Source organism: Hemitrygon akajei, chromosome 4, assembly GCF_048418815.1.
Source record: "Hemitrygon akajei chromosome 4, sHemAka1.3, whole genome shotgun sequence".
NCBI classification, from domain to species: Eukaryota; Metazoa; Chordata; class Chondrichthyes; order Myliobatiformes; family Dasyatidae; genus Hemitrygon; species Hemitrygon akajei.
Genome location: NC_133127.1, coordinates 23,978,756 through 23,997,924, shown reverse-complemented (window position 1 = coordinate 23,997,924; position 19,169 = coordinate 23,978,756). Strand labels below are relative to the sequence as shown.

Here is a 19,169-nt window from a genome sequence, read left to right as displayed (position 1 = left end):
GATCCATGTACATCAATAGTCCATGACTGCTGTGCTGAAGGAATGCTGCAATGTCAGAGGTTCTGTCATTTGTATATGACTCTCTTAAGGTGGATATAAAATTGCCAAAGCAATATTTTGAAGAAGGTTATTTAAGTGTCCTAGCCAAGTATCTGTTACCTTAACTTGTATTACCAACAGTGCAAAGTATCTGGTTATCAGACTATTACACAGTGGGGGTTTGCTGCACACAGATTGTCTGTTGTGTTTCCTGAGTTATTGCAATTCTAAAGTACTTTATTGACTGTAAAGTGCTTTAGTGAGCTGATTGAAAGCAACATATTAAAGCAAGTCTTTCTCTTCACCTGCCAGGCAAAAAATGAAAAGACTAACACCAATGTACCAATGTGAACGAACACACACACACACACACACACACACACACACACACACACACACACACACACACACACACACACACACACACACACACACACACACACACACACACACACACACACACACACACACACACACACTCAGATAATCATTCACTCACATACAGTACATACCACATATTGAATGGTTCCAAGTACTTAAAACCTTTAGCAACTGTTGCCCAGTAGTTTCTTTCAAAGTGCCTGTTCCTCTATAATGGAGCATGACCCTGGCATGCTCTCAGACAGTCATGGCATATCCTTGGCAGCTCATCTACTGTTGCAATGCCAAGATCCTTTTCTTTAAGACTGGACCATTGAACTATATGGGCTGGAAAATCTTCAGCAAAGCACCTGTTTAAATATGTGGAAGAGTCGCTGCCTGCATCAATTTGGTATGAGGCCAACAAGAGTGTGATCATTTGAAATTCTGGATGCTCAAGGTGGCAGGTCTTGTCCATGGCAGAGTTAGGAGATCAGAGGAACAGTGGCAGAGGGACGTTCTTGAAGGTTGAAGCATAATTGGAGAAAGATCAGGTAGAAAGGAGTAGTGGAGTTGGTTGATGTCTATGATAGTGGAGTGATGACAATCACTGAAGGTATTAGAAGATTAGGACACGTTCTGTAAGATTCAGTATTGCTAGACTTACTGAAAACAGCCAAGGTTGAGATGGACCTTTAAGCTACAGAAGAGCATGCAAGACTTTCCATAAGCCTTCATGTACAGTAGAATACAGCATATGTGATATCCTTACTGTGTGATTCTGTTACACGTGCCAAAGGTCTTCTGTGCTGAAAATGAGTTATGCTTGAAGAAGGATACCCGATACATATCCGCTAATTTACTAACTTTTTATTGTTTATTGCATGAAACCTTTCAGTTCGAAATCACAGAATGGTTACAGCTCAGGGGACAGTTAGTCTCATCATGTCCATTTCGGCTCACCGCCATTAGCTCCAGTTCCCCAGTCTTTTCTCTGCAACCTTGAAAAAAATTTCCTCACCATATGCTAATCTAATTCTCTCTTCAAGATCACATGGAAGCCTGCTTTCACTACAGCAGTAGGCCATGTACTCCAGACACCTACCATACATGCACATTTTTTCTTCTTAATACCATTTTTTGTCCTATAGGTCATTTATTTCAGCAGTACCTAGAGATGGGCGTGCTTTCCAGCTGGTTGTCTTGGCCCTTGTCATACTGTCATCTTGTACCCCCAATGTCACACACTTCTTCCCTTGTTGAGTCTTCTGATTCATCATAACTCCCAGAGTGCATCTCTCTTTGCTTAGCATTCTCAGTGGCATGCTGCCTGTTCGTCACTTATCTAATATCTATTTTCCACCCCAAACCATAAGAACCCTGGTGATAAACACAGAGATTTTGCCATGTTGGAATCCAGTGCAACACACTCAAAATGCTTGAAGAACTCAACAGGTCAGGAAGCCTCAATGGAGGGAAATAAACAGACAATGTTTCTAGCTGAGACCCTTCAACAGGACTGGAAAAGAAGGGAATAGAAGACTGAAAAAGAAGGTGGGGGGGAGAGGGGTAGGGGCATAAGCTGGCAGCGGATAGGTGGAGCAAGGTGAGAGAGGAGGGCATAAAGTGAGAAGTTGACAGAGGGGCAGGAGTACGAGTTGGGAGGTGATAGGTGAAGCCAGGTGAGGGGGAAGGTGTGTGGGTGGGGTAGGGGTAGGGGGGAATGAAATGAAAAGGCGAGAGGTGATCGATGAAGCCTGGTCATTTTAAGAGATGGGAGGTGTAAAGATAAATTTAAAAGAAGTAAAATAGAAAACTTTAAAAATAATTTTAATAAAGGTGAACACACATGTATCTCCTTCAACTGCAGTATAAGTCTGTGCTCCTAAAATATCACCCAAGATAATAGATCTGATTCAGAGTGCTGTTGTCAAAGGTTAAAGCTGTTAATGCCCCTTGAACATACTACAAGGACTTAAATAATTTGAAAAGAGCTGTAATTGAAAATGGGAATTCTCTGTGAGCATAGACCAGACAAGGAAAAAGGTAGTGACTGATTTAGGTGGAGACTTTAGAACATCATTTATCATGGAGGCCTTTGCAGATGTGATTTATCATTTTGTACTCTTTACTTCTATCTATTATTCTCTCAGCCATTCTTGCCTTGGCCACTTCTCGAACGTCAGTGACTTTCTTGTTATTACATTACTGGTGAAATGATAACAGACATGTTGATCTCGTATTTGTTGCTGTTGTTCTAGTTGTTGCAACTAATTTGTTTTAATATAGGGATCATTTAGTATTCTCTTACATCCAATACAAGGCTTCTTTGCTTATTGTTCCCAAAAGAATTCACTTTCTCTCCAGACAATTACAAGATTGAGATCTTAATCACACTCCAAAATTATTTTCAATGTATTAGTTCAACTCCAATTTTACTGAACTAGAAGATTCACTTATTACTTTTATTTTGTTTTCCAATATCTTGTAGGGGCAAGGGGCCGCTAAAAAATACTTCCGATGTTATCAATGCAGCAAAGAAGATCGCAGAGGCTGGGTCCAGAATGGATAAACTGGCTCGAGCTGTGGCTGACCAGGTAATGCACGTCAAACTTTAACTCGATGCTGAGGGGCCGCGTAAAATGTCACCGGGGGAAACTGGTGCCAGCAGGGCTGCTGAGCTTCCTCTACTTAATTACACTTCATGCTAATGATACCCAGGCAAGAAGGAAGACTTGTGTATTCATTTGAGGGTAATTTTAATCCTGACAGGTTCAGACTAACACCACCCAAATCTGTATGACATTCAATGAGGTTTACAGGAAGATGTTTCCTTCTTGGTATTGCTGCTTGCCGCACCTCCAATAGTGCCCTTAGGTCAGCTGCAGGGTCATGAACTAGGGACCGCCACTCATTGATGTTTCGTTCCCTTAGCCCTAGTACATCTCCTGATGGTGGAGCAGTGACGGAGATGTCTCCCTGCCATGCCCTGCAGCTTCCAGTGGGATTAGTCAGTCCCCAATTTCTGTCCTTCTTCATCGTCCACTGCCAAAAGCTGTCCTTTCCTGCCTCTTCAGCCAACTCTCTGATGCCCCTTCTGAGCCTCGTTCCAGTCACTGGCATTTGCGGAGAAGCCTTGTTGTCAACGCGCAGATGAAGCCCTGGCATCCTACCTCCACAGGGTAGAATATGGTCCTCCAGCCAACTTCCTTACACTTAGCCACCAGTTCTGCGTACTTCAGCCTCTTCCGCTCATCGGCAGCCTTCACTCCTTCCTGCCACGGGATGGCTAACACAATGAGGAGCACTGTCTTGGTGGCCGTGTACTCAAGGAGGCACAAATATAGTATTCTACAAGACTTGTAAAATAATTAGCCCCCCACCCCCCATCTATTACTGCTGTCACTGCTGTATTGTAGACAATTTAAACCACTTTTGATATTGCCATTTACATTGCAAATACATGCTGGTAATACATTCTATTCCATATCTATCCTATAATCTTTATTTTTGGGTGTAATTCTTTATTTTTATATAACTCTTTATAATTGTTGAATGTTGTTTTTGTTACATGCCATGCCCTGACCAACACACAGCAAATTCCTAATACACTACATGTACACTACATGTATCATTACTTACTGCCTGTTACGCCGCTAGCTTTTAGGGTAGCAATGACGGTCAGCCATCTTTGGTAGTCTTCAGGGCTTCCATCACCATGTCTGTAGCTTCCTCTTGGTTTCCACTACTGTCAGCCATTAAGTCCTGAGTGAAGACTCAGGAACCTGGAGGACTGGTGGACCACTCTTAGTCTGTCCTCTACACTTTGACCTGTTTGGCATGGGTGATCCTAACAAGAGCCAAAGCACAAAGCCCTGGCTCCAGCCAACATGCTTCTAGGTCAATGAGGCAAGCAAGCCTCCAAACCACTACAAGGTTGTGGTCCTCTTGGAAGATGAACATGTATATGACAAACAAAATTGATCCTTTTGCATGCTTTCTAGGTTTTCCATCTCTTCAGCTTGGTTATAATCATCACCCCTATTTATATGGGATTAGAGCCCCATTAGGGATCACTGGTATCAGAATAAAATGCTTCCGGTGTGCATTTTAGAACAGGTTGAATGGTTGATGTATCAGTGAAGGATTAGCAGAAGGGTAGATTTGGTTTACCATTGTAGTGGAGGTGCCTTGAGTCTGGTAGCATAGATATCAGGGGGCCTGTGGTGGTGGAGGCAATAACAACATAGTGCCCAATTACCTGGTGAGGTTATAAATGCAAATAGCCATCTGGACCTGAAATTGATATGCACATATACCACTCCTAACACATAAGGCTTGAAGTTTTACCCATGGCACTGGTAGTTTCCTAAGAATTGGATAGAATTATAGAAGAAGATCAACCTTCGATTGTCTCAACAGGGAGGTGTTGATGTTACAGTCCATTAAATCCAATGATTCAGATTCTTTAGCAACACAAACACACACATACACACAATGCTAGAGGATCTCAACAGGTCAGACAGCATCTATGGACAGAAATAAAACAGATTCTTTCATAAAGATTTCACAGCACTGTTCATTATTACTTCTCCTAATCTCGCAGGATCACTGAATTTTAGGAGGCAGTTGAGGAAACTGGAGGAAGTTGAGTAAAAGCAGAGTAAATTAAAGTCAGAACTAGCAAACTAAATTAACCAAGCAAGGTGGAATATATTGAGCAGCAATGGATGATGTGGACTATGGGGATAAAACCAGATAGCACAGATCAACAGTTTAACACATAGGGTAAGAGTGAGTGAAAGGTAATGAGCATATATACAGAATTAGAATCAGGTTTATTATCAATGGCATATGACATGAAATTTGTTAACTTAGCAGCAGCAGTTCAATGCAATACATAATCTAGCAGAAAAAATATTGATAATAGATAAAATAAAAAAATAATAATACTAAATAAACAAGTAAATCAATTACGTATATTGAATAGATTACAAAAACATGCAAAAACAGAAATACTGTATATTAAAAAAAGTGAGGTAGTGTCCAAAGATTCAATGTCCATTTAGGAATCAGATGACATAGAGGAAGAAGCTGTTCCTGAATCACTGAGTGTGTGCCTTCGAGCTTCTGTACCTCCTACCTGATGGTAATAGTGAGGAAAGGGCATGCCCTGGGTGCTGGAGGTCCTTAATAATGATCGCTGCCTTCCTGAGACATCACTCCCTAAAGCTGTCCTGGGTACTTCGTAGGCTAGTACCCAAGATGGAGCTGACTAGATGTACAACTTCTGCAGCTTCTTTCGGTCCTGTGCAGTAGCCCCTCCATACCAGACAGTGATGCAGCCAGTCAGAATGCTCTCCATGGTACAACTATAGAAGTTTTTGAGTGTATTTGTTGACATGCCAAACCTCTTCAAACTCCTAACAATGTATAGCCACTGTCTTGCTTTCTTTATAACTGCATTGATATGTTGGGAGCAGGTTATGTCCTCAGAGATCTTGACATCCAGGAACTTTAAACTGTTCACTCTCTTGACTTCTGATCCCTCTATGAGGATTGGTATGTGTTCCTTCGTCTTACCCTTACTGAAGTCCACAATCAGCTCTTTCGTCTTACTGACATTGAATGCCAGGTTGTTGCTGCGACACCACTCCACTAGTAGGTATATCTCGCTCCTCTACATCCCCTCCTCACCATCTTAGATTCTACCAACAATGGGTGTATCATCAGCAAATTTATAGATGGTATTTGAGCTATGCCTAGCCACACAGTCATGTGTATATAGAGAGCAGAGCAGTGGGCTAAGCACACACCCCTGAGGTGCACTAGTGTTGATCATCAGCAAGGAGGATATGTTATCACCAATCCACACAGATTCTGGTCTTCCGGTTAGGACGTTGAGAATCCAATTGCAGAGGGAGGAACAGAAGCCCAGGTTCTGCAACTTCTGAATCAGGATTGTGGGAATGATGGTATTAAATGCTGAATAGTTCATGATTGGGAGATATAGGTTAGGAATGGGATGTACAGATAAGGAATGAGAGCTGGTATAACAGTATAAATTACCATGGCTTACACACGTACCAAGGTGAGGCCACCCTCAAGATGGAGAAGCAACACTTTATATTTTGTCAGGATAGCCTCCACACTGATGACATTAATATTGATTTCTCTTTTTGGTAAAAAAAAATCCCTCCCTCCTCCCCTCTTCATCTATTCCAGACTTTTACCTCTTCCCACCGGCCTATCACTTCCCCTTGGGTCCCCTTCTCCTTCCCTTTTACCTATGATCCACTCAGCTTCCCTACCAGATTCCTTCCTCCCCACCCCTTGGCCTTTCCCACCCACCTGACTTCACCTATCACCTCCAGCTAGCCTCTTTCCCCTCCCCTCCCACCTTTTTGTTCTGGCGTCTTTCCCCTTCCTTCTCAGTCCTGAAGAAGGGTCTCAGCTCAAAACATCAACTGTTTATTCATTTCCATAGATGCTGCCTGACCCGCTGAATTCCTCCAGTATTTCATGTGTTTGGATTCCCAGCCTCTGCAGTCTTTCTTGTGTTTATGAGAACAGGTAGACTATAATATATAGAATAGATGGGTCAGGTGTAAGATCTGAGTTACTGGAACCAGAAGTGAAAGTTGTTTTCGGCCTGGCAGGAAGAACTCGGACTACTAAAGGAAAGAAGTAAGAAGTAAAAATACCCACTAACAATCAGTCCAGTTGCACAAATATTCCTAAACAAAGAAGAGAAACTAAACCACCAGTGGTGAGTCAATCTCCCCGACTGAGACTAATCACAATTTACTGTGATCTATCCTATTAACCTCACCTCTGCAGCTGTGCAGCTTAAGGTAGGTTTTTTTTCTCTCCAATGCTTCATGAAAAATCTGTCAGCTTGAGATGTTGTCTCATGTAACTGTCGGCCGTGTAAAGGAAAGCAAAATGAAATGGAAAGAAAATGTTTTTCTTCTGGCATCTCTCTTGAATGAGTAAAATGGCTGTAAATTTAGTTGGGAAAGGTGGTCTAATAATAAAAATAAATGCAAAATACAAAAAATCAACCCCCCCCCCCCCCATCTTACAGACAAGGTTTTATTTCCACTGCAACACAGGGTTGTAAATGCTGCTAGTATTTGTGCCATCATGTCAACTCTGAAATGACTTTTTTGTGGGAAATGCTGTACTCTCTATTTTACTGTTTTTACATGGACCAGTGCTGAATTCATAACATGAGGTATGAAATGCAGAATATAATTTATCACTTAGTTACATCTAAAATTTCCATTAACATCAATAATTTGCTTCGATTTTCATTCAGGTGTCTTGCTAAAGCTTGACACTTGTAAGCTCTTACAACCTTCAATCGGCTTACCATGCAGTGAATGAATCTCTGTCCACAACCCTCCCTAACACTTCATCTTATCCTGAGGCATCTGAAATCCAATTTCCTTAAATATTCATGTATTTCACATTTCTAAATGCAACACGGACATTGCCTGCCTTTGATTGCTCCCCTGTGAGTTCCTTTTCACTCATACTTCTCCTATCATCTGAAGTAGAACTCTTTCATTTCATTTATTGCTAATACTCTCTGAAAAAGGTTTGTTCTATTTATTGTGCCCAGTAGCAAACCTTAATACTCTATTAAATTTAATTCTGTCCAATGCTTAAATATATAGGAGGGTCACTGTATCATGTTTCCTATTACCATAGGGAAGCATAAAAGCGTGGAAAATAGGAGAAAGCCATTCAGCCCTTTGAGCCTGCTCCACCAAAGTTCAAACTTCAAAGTCCATTTATTAACAAAGTGCAAAAATGTCATCATATACAACCCTGAGATTTGTTATCTTGCAGGCAGGCTCCGTAAGTCCAAGAAACTCTGCCTATGCCTCTTATCATACTATAAACATCTATCTAGTCTCCATTCATTCTCCTTTGCTCCAAAGAGAAAAGACCAGCTCGCTCAACCTTTCCTTATAAAACATATGCTCTAGTGCAGGAAACATCCAGGCAAATCACCTCTATATGCTCTCTAAAGCCTTGACATCCTGATCATTGGAAAGGGCACGGAGGAGATTTACCAGGATGCTGCCTGGTTTAGAGAGTATGCATTATGATCAGAGATTAAGGGAGCTAGGGCTTTACTCTTTGGAGAGAAGGAGGATGAGAGGAGACATGATAGAGGTGTACAAGATATTAAGAGGAATAGACAGAGTGGACAGCCAGCGCCTCTTCCCCAGGGCACCACTGCTCAGTACAAGAGGACATGGCTTTAAGGTAAGAGGAGGGAAGTTCAAGGGGGATATTAGTGGAAGGTTTTTCACTCAGAGAGTGGTTAGTGCATGGAATGCACTGCCTGAGTCAGTGGTGGAGGCAGACACACTAGTGAAGTTTAAGAGACTACTAGACAAGTATATGGAGGAATTTAAGGTGGGGGGGGGGTTATATTGGAAGCAGGGTTTGAGGGTCGGCACAACATTGTGGGCCAAAGGGCCTGTAATGTGCTGTACTGTTCTATGTTCTATGTTCTATAATGAGGTGACCAGAACCCAACACAATATTCCAAATGTGGTTTCATAGAGCTACAACATTACCTTGTACCTCTTGAACTCAATCCCCCAACTAATGAAGGCCAACACAACATATACCTTCTTAACTACCCTATCAATTTGCATGGCACTTTTTTGGGAATCAATGGATTTGGACCCCAAGATCTCTACATTCCTCCACGTTCCTAAGAATACTGCCATTAACTTCCATTAACATGGAACATAGAAACATAGACTCCCAACCTCCCGGACAGCCACATCTGCGCCAGGTATGTCGAGCTGAGCTCCTTAGGGATCAGGTTAGGGAACTGGAGATGTAGCTTGATGACCTTAATCTGGTCAGGGGAAGTGAGGAGGTGATAGAGAGGAGCTATAGGCAAGTAGTCACGGAGGGGCCTTGGGAGACAGATAAGTGGGTAACAGTCAGGAGGTGGAGGGGCAAGAGTCAGATACTAGCGAGTACCCCTATGGCTGTCCCTCTTAACAATAAGTACTCCTGTTTGAGTACTGTTGGGGGAGATGACCTACGTGGGGGGAAGCAACAGAGCTGGCCCTATGGCTCGGAAGGGTAGGGAAAGGAAGAGGATGGCAGCAGTGATAGGGGACTCCATAGTTAGGGGGTCAGACAAGCAGTTCTGTGGACACAAGAAAGAAACTCGGATGGTAGTTTTCCTCCCAGGTGCCAGGGTCCAGGATGTTTCTGATCGTGTCCATGATATCCTGAAGCAGGAAGGTGAACAGCCAGAGGTTGTGGTACATATTGGTAGGAAAAGGGAGGAGGTCCTGAAAACAGACTACAGGGAGTTAGGAAGGAAGTTGAGAAGCAGGACCTCAAAGGTAGTATTCTCGGGATTACTGCCTGTGCCATGCGACAGTGAGTATAGGATTAGAGTGAGGTGAAGGATAAATGCATGGCTGAGGGATTGGAGCAGGGGGCAGGGATTCAGATTTCTGGATCATCAGGACCTCTTTTGGGGCAGGTGTGACCTGTAAAAAAAAGGGCGGGTTGCACTTGAATCTGAGGGGGACCAATATCCTGGCAGGGAGGTTTGCTAAGGCTATTGGGAAGAGTTTAAACTAGAATTGTTGGGGGGTGGGAACCAAACTGAAGAGATGGAGGAAGTGGCAGTTGGCTCACAAATTGAGAAAGCTTGTAGACAGTGTGAGAGGGAGGATGAGCAGGTGATAGAGAAGGGATAGGCTCAGACTGATGGTTTGAGATGTGTCTATTTTAATGGAAGGAGTATTATGAACAAAGCGGATGAGCTTAGAGTGTGGATCAGTACTTGGAACTATGATGTTGTGGCCGTTACAGAGACTTAGATGGTTCAGGGGCAGAAATGGTTACTTAGAGTGCCAGGCTTTAGATGTTTCAGAAAGGACAGGGAGGGAGGCAAAAGAGGTGGGGGTGTGGCACTGCTGTTCAGGCATAGTGCCACTACTGCAGAAAAGGAGGAAGTCATGGAGGGATTTGTGGTGAACTAGATATACCTGTCTGACTGCTCCTGTGGCTCCTCCCACAGACCCTGCTGACTGCTCCTGTGGCTCCTCCCACTGACCCCCTGCTGACTGCTCCTGTGGCTCCTCCCACAGACCCCTGCTGACTGCTCCTGTGGCTCCTCCCACAGACCCCCGCTGACTGCTCCTGTGGCTCCTCCCACAGACCCCCGCTGACTGCTCCTGTGGCTCCTCCCACAGACCCCCTGCTGACTGCTCCTGTGGCTCCTCCCACAGACCCCTGCTGACTGCTCCTGTGGCTCCTCCCACAGACCCCCCGCTGACTGCTCCTGTGGCTCCTCCCACAGACCCCCCGCTGACTGCTCCTGTGGCTCCTCCCACAGACCCCCTGCTGACTGCTCCTGTGGCTCCTCCCACAGACCCCCCGCTGACTGCTCCTGTGGCTCCTCCCACAGACCCCTGCTGACTGCTCCTGTGGCTCCTCCCACAGACCCCTGCTGACTGCTCCTGTGGCTCCTCCCACAGACCCCCCGCTGACTGCTCCTGTGGCTCCTCCCACAGACCCCCCGCTGACTGCTCCTGTGGCTCCTCCCACAGACCCCCTGCTGACTGCTCCTGTGGCTCCTCCCACAGACCCCTGCTGACTGCTCCTGTGGCTCCTCCCACAGACCCCCTGCTGACTGCTCCTGTGGCTCCTCCCACAGACCCCTGCTGACTGCTCCTGTGGCTCCTCCCACAGACCCCCCTCTGACTGCTCCTGTGGCTCCTCCCACAGACCCCTGTATAAAGGCGACTGTGGGCTGCTGCTCTCCCTCATTTTCCCCAGGATGTAGTGCTGTTTATTCTTCCAGTCAATAAAAGCCGATATCTCGCTTCCTAAGTCTCAGCGTGAGTTATTGATGGTGCATCAGGATTGTCTACTGATTCTCTGTGGGTGGAAATTAGGAACAGGAAGGGCTCAATAACTACTGGATGTTTTTTATAGACCTCTCAATAGTAACAGGGACATCGAGGAATAGATAGGGAGACAGATTTTGGAAGGATGCAATAATAACAGGGTTGTTATGTTGGGAGATTTTAATTTCCCCAATATTGATTGGCATCTCCCTAGAGCAAGGGATTTAGATGGGATGTAATTTGTTAGGTGTGTTCAGGAAGGTTTTTTGACACAATATATAGATAAGCCTACAAGAGGAGAGTCTGTACTTGATCTGGTATTGGGAAGTAAACCTGGTCAGGTGTCAGGTCTCTCAGTGGGAGAGCATTTTGAAGATAGTGATCACAATTCTGTCTCTTTTACCATAGCATTGAAGAGGGATAGGAATAGACAAATTCGGAAAGCGTTTAATTGGAGTAAGAGGAAATATGAAGCTATCAGGCAGGAACTTGGAAGCATAAATTGGGGAAAGATGTTCTCAGGGAAATGTACAGCAGAAATGTGGCAAATGTTCAGGGGATATTTGTGTGGTGTTCTGCATAGGTATGTTCCAATGAGACAAGGAAAGGATGGTAGGGTACAGGAACCGTGGTCTACAAAGGCTGTTGAAAATCTGGTCAAGAAGAAAAGCTCATGAAAGTTTCAAAAAACTAGGTAATGATAGAGATCTTGAGAATTATAAGGCTAGCAGGAAGGAGTTTAGGAATGAAATTAGGTGAGCCAGAAGAGGCCATGAGAAGGCCTTGGCGAGCAGGATTAAGGAAAACCCCAAGGCATTCTAGAAGTATGTGAAGAGCAAAAGGATAAGACATGAGAGAATTGGACCAATTAAGTGTGACAATGGAAAAGTGTGTATGGAAACAGAGGAGATAGCAGAGGTACTTAATGAATACTTTGCTTCAGTATTCACTACGGAAAAGGATCTTGGCGATTGTAGGGAATGACTTACAGTGGACTGAAAAGCTTGAGCATATAGACATTAAGAAAGAGGAAGTGCTGGCGCTTTTGCAAAGCATCAAGTTGGCTAAGTCACCGGTACCAGAAGAGATATACCCCAGGCTACTATGGGAGGCAAGGGAGGAGATTATTGAGCCTCTGGCAATGATCTTTGCATCATCAATTGGGACGGGACATACAAGAGACTGAGTGGGAAATGGCATGCTTAAAAGCACCAAACAATCAATTAACACAAGAATGAAGCTATTACAATACAAATGGTTAATGAGAACTTATATTACCCCGGTCAAACTGAACCATTGGTCCCCTGACATCCCAGACTCTTGAGTTAGATTTTTAGAAGAAATGGGTACTCTGTTTCACTGTGTATGGGACTGCCTAAAATTAAAGAAAAATGCTGGAAAACAGTTGTTCAGACTATATCTGAGGTTGTTGGAGTAAAGGAGCCCCACCAAGCAAAAATGTGTGTACTAGGTATATATCCAAAGAACTTTACTGTTAGTTCAAAATAGTCCATTTTAATTAACTTTGGACTTCTGCAGGCCAGGAGGATGATAGCTTTATCTTGGAGAAAAATGGATATACCTTTGATACATGTATGGGTGAAGGAGATGGCATCTTGTATAGTATTGGAGAGACTGACTTACATAACCAGAGGAAGGGCAGGAGAATTTCCTTCAGTGGAGTTTCTTGGACTTCAAGATGCACAGTCATTTTGAAATAGCTGTGTGTTGTTGAGTGCTTCTACGGTTTTTTTTTCTGATGTGTTTTTATTTTATTTCTTTGTTAAATATGTGAAAGATGTGAAATGTTATATTTCTTTTCCTTAGATGTTTGTGAAAAAAAATTAAGACATGCTTCACTATTTAGTTTATTATTATTGTTTATTTGTATATGTGAAATATATGTAAAATTCAATAAAATATTGGTAAGGTTCTGGAGGATTGGAGGGTTGCAGATGTTGTTCCTTTATTCAAGAAAGGGAGTAGAGATAGCCCAGGAAATTATAGACCAGTGACTCTTACTTCAGTAGTTGGTAAGTTGATGGAGAAGATCCTGAGAGGCAGGATTTATGAACATTTGGAGAAGCATAATAAGATTAGGAAGAGTCAGCATGGCTTTGTCAAGGGCAGGTTGTGCCTTATGAGCCTGATTGAATTTTTTGAGGATGTGACTAAACACATTGATAAAGGAAGAGCAGTAGATGTAGTGTGTATGGATTTCAGCAAGGTATTTGATAAGGTACCCCATGCAAAGCTTATTGAGAAAGTAAGGAGACATGGGATCCAGGGGGACATGGCCTTGTGGATCCAGAACTGGCTTGCCCACAGAATGCAAAGAGTGATTGTAGATGGGTCATTTTCTGCATGGAGGCTGGTGACCAGTGGTGTGCCTCAGGGATCTGTTCTGGGACCTTTTCTCTTCGTGATTTTTATAAATGAGTTGGATGAAGAAGTGGATGGATGGGTTAGTAAATTTGCTGATGACACAAAGGTTGGGGGTGTTGTGGAATCGTGGAGGGCTGTCAGAGGTTATAGTGGGTCATCAAAACTGGGCTGAGAAGTGGCAGATGGAGTTCAACCCAGATAAGTGTGAAGTGGTTCATTTTGGTAGATCAAATATGATGGCAGTATTAATGGTAAGACTCTTGGCAGTGTGGAGGAACAGAGGGATCTTAGGGTCTGAGTCCATAAGACGCTCAAAGCAGCTGCGCAGGTTGACTCAGTGGTTAAGAAGGCGTACGGTGTTTTGGCCTTCATCAATCATGGAACTGAATTTAGGAGCCGAGAGGTAATATTGCAGCTATATAGGACCCTGTTCAGACCCCACTTGGAGTACTGTTCTCAGTTTTGGTCACCTCACTACAGGAAGGATGTGGAAGCCATAGAAAGGGCGCAGAGGAGATTTACAAGGATGTTGCCTGGATTGAGGAGCATGTCTTATGAGGATAGGTTGAGTGAACTCGGTCTTTTCTCTTTGGAGCGACGGAGGATGAGAGGTGACCTGATAGAGGTGTATAAGATGCTGAGAGGCATTGATCATGTGGATAGTCAGAGGCTTTTTCCCAGGGCTGAAATGGTTGCCACAGGAGGACACAGGTTTAAGGTGCTGGGGTGTAGGTACAGAGGAGATGTCAGGGGTAAATTTTTTACTCAGAGAGTGGTGAGTGCGTGGAATGGGCTGCTGGCAACAGTGGTGGAGGCGGATACGATAGGGTCTCTTAAGAGACTTTTGGATAGCTACTTGGAGCTTAGAGAAATAGAGGGCTATAGGTAAGCCTAGTAATTTCTAGGGTAGGGACATGTTTGGCACAACCTTGTGGGCTGAAGGGCCTGTATTGTGCTGCAGGTTTTCTATCTTTCTATGTTTCCATGAATATGATTATGGCTTATCATTCAAATTCAATCACAGCTTTTTTCCTATATCTCTAAATGTCTTTAAACATCAGAATATAACTTCTTGAATATATTTAATAATTTGGCCTCAATTGCTTCTGAGGTATATATTTTCATAGTTGAAGATATTCCTCCACATCACAGTCTGAAATGGCTTATCCGCCATGCTAAAGATGTTAACACACACAAAATGCTGGAGGAACTGAGCAGGTTAGGCAGTATTCATGAAGAGGAATAAACAATCAACATTTCAGGCTGAGACCCTTCATTATAATCCTCTCCATAGATGCTGCCTGACCTGCTGACTTCCTCCAGCCTTTTTTATGTGTTTTTATTGTGGTTTTCCAGATTCTGTGGAAATACTTATGTTGAAGATGTTAATCCTGGATCCAGACTCCATCAATGTCAGAATTATGCTACCTACCTCCAGTCTGAACAGTTCTGTTGATATCTTAGAAATTTCACTGAGCTTCCCTTTCAATCTTCAGATAAGGCAAGGGAAGAGATTTCTGTACCTTTTCATGCTGGCCATAGGAGTTGTACCGGAAGATTGGAGGGTGGCAAATGTTTATTTACTACTAACTGGTCCTTGGACTGTAGGAGGAAACCAGAGTATCTGGAGGAAACGCAAGCGGTTATGGGGAGAATGTACAAAACTCTTTACAGGCAGTGGTGGGAATTGGGCCTGGGTCACCTGTACAGTAAAGTGTTGTACTAACCACTATGCTACCATGCCGCTTAATCTTTTGTTGAAGAAAGGTAATAGGGATCAGAATCAGGTTTAATATCACCAGCATATGTCATGAAATTTGTTGTTTCAAAATGCATTGCAATACGTTGTAATAAAAGCAGAAATTACAATAAGTATAATTTAAAAAATAACTAAGTACTGCAAAAAGGAGGGAAAATTACTGAGGAAGTGTTCGTGGGTTCATTGTCCATTCAGAAATCTGATGGCGGATATGAAGAAGCTGTTGAGTGTTGGCTTCATGCACCTTTACCTCTGCCTTGATGGTAGCACTCAGAAGAGGGCATTCATGGGTGATGGGAGTCCTTAATGATAGTTGCTGCCTTCTTGGGGCATCGCCTTTTGAAGTGTCCTGGATGTTGGGGATGCTAGTGTGTATGATGATGATGGCTGACTTTACAATTTTCTGCAGCTTTTTCTGATACTGTGCAATGGCCCTCCATTCCAGGTGCTGGTGCAACTAGTTAGAATACTCTCCACTGTACCTCTGTAAAAAATTGTGAGTCTTTGGTGACAGACCAAATCTCCGCAAACGCTTAATGAAGTATAGCTCCGGTCATGTCTTCTTTATAATGGCATCAATATGTTGATCCTCAGGAACTTGAAACATAAACCCTTTGCACTTCTCATTGCTTGATGAGGACTGGTGTGTTTGTTCCCTTGACTGCCCCTTCCTGAAATCCACATTCAATTCCTTGGTTTTACTGATGTTGAGTAAAAGGTTGTTGCTGCGACACCACTCAACCAGCTGTTTTACTCGCTCCTGCATGCCTCCTCCTCGCCATCTGAAATTCTGTCAATAGTTGCATCATCAGCGAAGTTGTAGACAGCATTTGAGCTGTGGCCTGCCACACAGTCATAGGTATAAAATGAGTAGAGCAGTGGGCTAAGCATGTATCCTTGAAGTGCACCAGTGTTGATTGTCAGCAAGGAGGAGATGTAATTTCCTACCTGCACAGACTGTGATCTCCCGATGAGGAAGTCATGGATCAAGTTGCAGAGGGAGGTACAGAGGCCCAGGTTTGGAGCATTTTGATTAAAACTGAGGGTATGATTGTGTTGAACGCAGAGCTAACATCAAAAACAGTAGCTTGACGTAAGCATTACTATTGTCCAGGTGATCCATGGCCAATTGGAGAGCCAGTAAGTTTGTATCCATTGTAGACCTGTTGTGGAAAAAGCCAAATTGCAGTGGGTGCAGGTCCTTTGTTAAGCAAGAGTTGATTCTAGCCATGACCAATCTCAACTTCAACACAGTTGATGTGATTGCTGAATGCTACTTGGCAATAGTTGTTGAAGAAGCTCACCCTACTCTTCTAGCGTATTGACATGATTGTCGCCCTTTTGAAGCAGGTAGGAACCTCCGACTGCAGCAGTCAGAGTCTGAAGATGTCCTTGAACATTCCTGCCAGTTGCTTGGCACAGGTTTTCAGGATCCTACCAGGTACACCATCAGGGCCTGATACCTTGAGAGGGTTCACCCTCTTGAAAGATGTTCTGATGTCTTCCTCTGAGACAGAAATCACAGTGTCACCGGATGCTGCAGTGATTCACATAGATGTAGTTTTATTCTCCTTTTCAAAGTGTGCATAAAAGGTCTTGTGCTCATTTAGGAGTGAATCATCACAGCCGTTCATAATGTTAGATTTCTCTTTGTCAGAAGTAATGGTCTGCAAACCTTCCAGAGCTGATGTGTATCAGATTCCATCTCGAACCTCACTTGGAATTGTTTTTCTCACTCTTAAAGATAGCCTTTCGCAAGTCATACCTACACTTCTTATATATTCCTGGATCACTGGTCTTGAATGCCACAAATCCAGCTCTCAGAAGACTACAAATCTCCTGGTTCACTCATGACCATAAGATATAGGAGCAGGCGTAGGCCATTTGGCCCATTGAGTCTGCTCCGCCATTCAATCGTGGGCTGATCCATTTCTTCCAGTCATCCCCACTCCCCTGCTTTCACCCCATACCCTTTGAATCCCTGGCTAATCAAGAATATATCTCTCTCTGCTTTAAATACACCCAATGACTTTAGATTTGGGTATGTCCACTATATTCTCAAAGGCACATGAACTTGTATTCATTCAGACTTGAAGATGAATTCCTGAGTATTGTCCAGTACACCAACTCAAAGCAGTCATCCATCACCTCTCCGCCTCCCTTGACCATACTTTCTTGGACCTCGCCCCTGGTGCTGTGGTCCTTAATCTCTGCCTATTTGCTGGGAATAGAAGTATAGCCAAGTGATCAGAGTTTCCAAAACGGGGGAGTGGATTGGCATGGTAAGCATTCTTAATGGAGGTCAAGTGTGTTGGCTCCCCCAGTTCCATGGGTGATATGTTGGTATTAGTAGTAGTTCAGATGTTTTTAAGTTGTTCTGGTTGAAATCCCCAATTTATAGTTCAGATATTAATAGGGATAACCATGGGAATTATAGATCAGTAAGTCTTACATCAGTGACGGGCAAAATATTCTAGAGAATTCTTAGAGACAGGATTTATGAACATAACAGAAACATAGTCTGATTAGGGATGGCCAATATGGCTTTATGAGGGGTAGGTTATGCTTCACAGGCCTGAATTCTTTGAGGAAGTGACAAAACTAACCTATGAAAGCAGAGCAGAGGATGTGGTATACATAGATTTTAGTAAGTTATTTAACAAGGTTCCCCATGGTAGGCTCATACAGAATGTCAAAGGCATAGGATTCAGGGAAGCCTGGCTGTGAGATTTCAGAACTGGCTTCCCCACAGAACACAGAAGTTGGTAGTAGATAGGACATATTCTGCTTGGAGGTCAGATACCAGTGATATCCCACAGGGGTCTGTTCTGTGTCCACTGCTCTTTGTGATTTTTATAATTGATTTGAATGAGGATGTGGAAGGATGGGTTGGTAAGTTTACAGTTGACACGAATATTGTTGGTTGTGGATAGTATTGTAGGTTACAATGGGACACTGATAGGATGCAGAGCTGTGCTGAGAAGTGGCAATGGATTTCAATCCTTAAAAGTGTGAAGTGATTTACATTTTGAAGGTTAAAACTGAAGGCAAAACACCACGTTAATAGCAGGATTCTTAACAGTGTAGAGGAACAGAGAGATGTTGTTTTTTCGGTCCTTCGATCCCTCAAATTTGCAGCACAAGTTGATAGGGTGGTTAAGAAGGGGTATGGCATGTTGGCCTCCATTAGTTGGAGGGTTGAGTTGAAGGGCTATGTTGCAGTTCTATAAAACTCTGGTTAGACCACTTGGAATATCGTGTTCAGTTCTGTATGAAGGATGTGGACTCTTTAAAGAGGTGCAGGGGAGATTTTTAAGGAGTTAAAGTACATTTGCTATCTAAGTATCTATACAGGATGATGTTGGTTAGAGAGTATGGCTTATGAGGATATGTTAATTAAGATACAGCTTTTCCCACTGGAGCAAATGAGGATAAGAGGTGACTTGAGAGAAGTGTACAAGATGATAAGGGATGTAGATAAAGTGGATAGTTAGATACTTCTTCCCACAGCAGAAAAGGCTCATATGAGGGGGGCATAGCTTTAAGGTGTTTGGAAGAAAGTATAAAGGGGATGTCAGAGATAGCATTTTACATAGAGAGTGGTAGAGTTGTGGAAGCTGTTGCCAGAGGCAGGTACATTGGAGACATCTAAGAGACTCATAGATAGGCACATGGATGGTACAAAAATGGAGGGCTATGTGGGCGTGAAGGTCAGAATA

The 19,169-nt window shown here is 43.4% G+C and overlaps 1 protein-coding gene across 3 annotated transcripts in view; it reads left to right on the top strand.

Moving 5' to 3' along the window:
- The window catches only part of LOC140726163 (catenin alpha-2), an 817,330-nt gene that overhangs the window by 677,128 nt on the left and 121,033 nt on the right, over positions 1 to 19,169 (top strand). For 2 of the 3 annotated variants that reach the window (XM_073042153.1, XM_073042155.1), the window contains one exon: positions 2,888 to 2,996. In XM_073042153.1, the coding sequence (XP_072898254.1) occupies positions 2,888 to 2,996 (109 nt within the window). The remainder of the gene's footprint in view (positions 1 to 2,887; positions 2,997 to 19,169) is intronic. The other variant, XM_073042154.1, reaches the window with a different exon arrangement.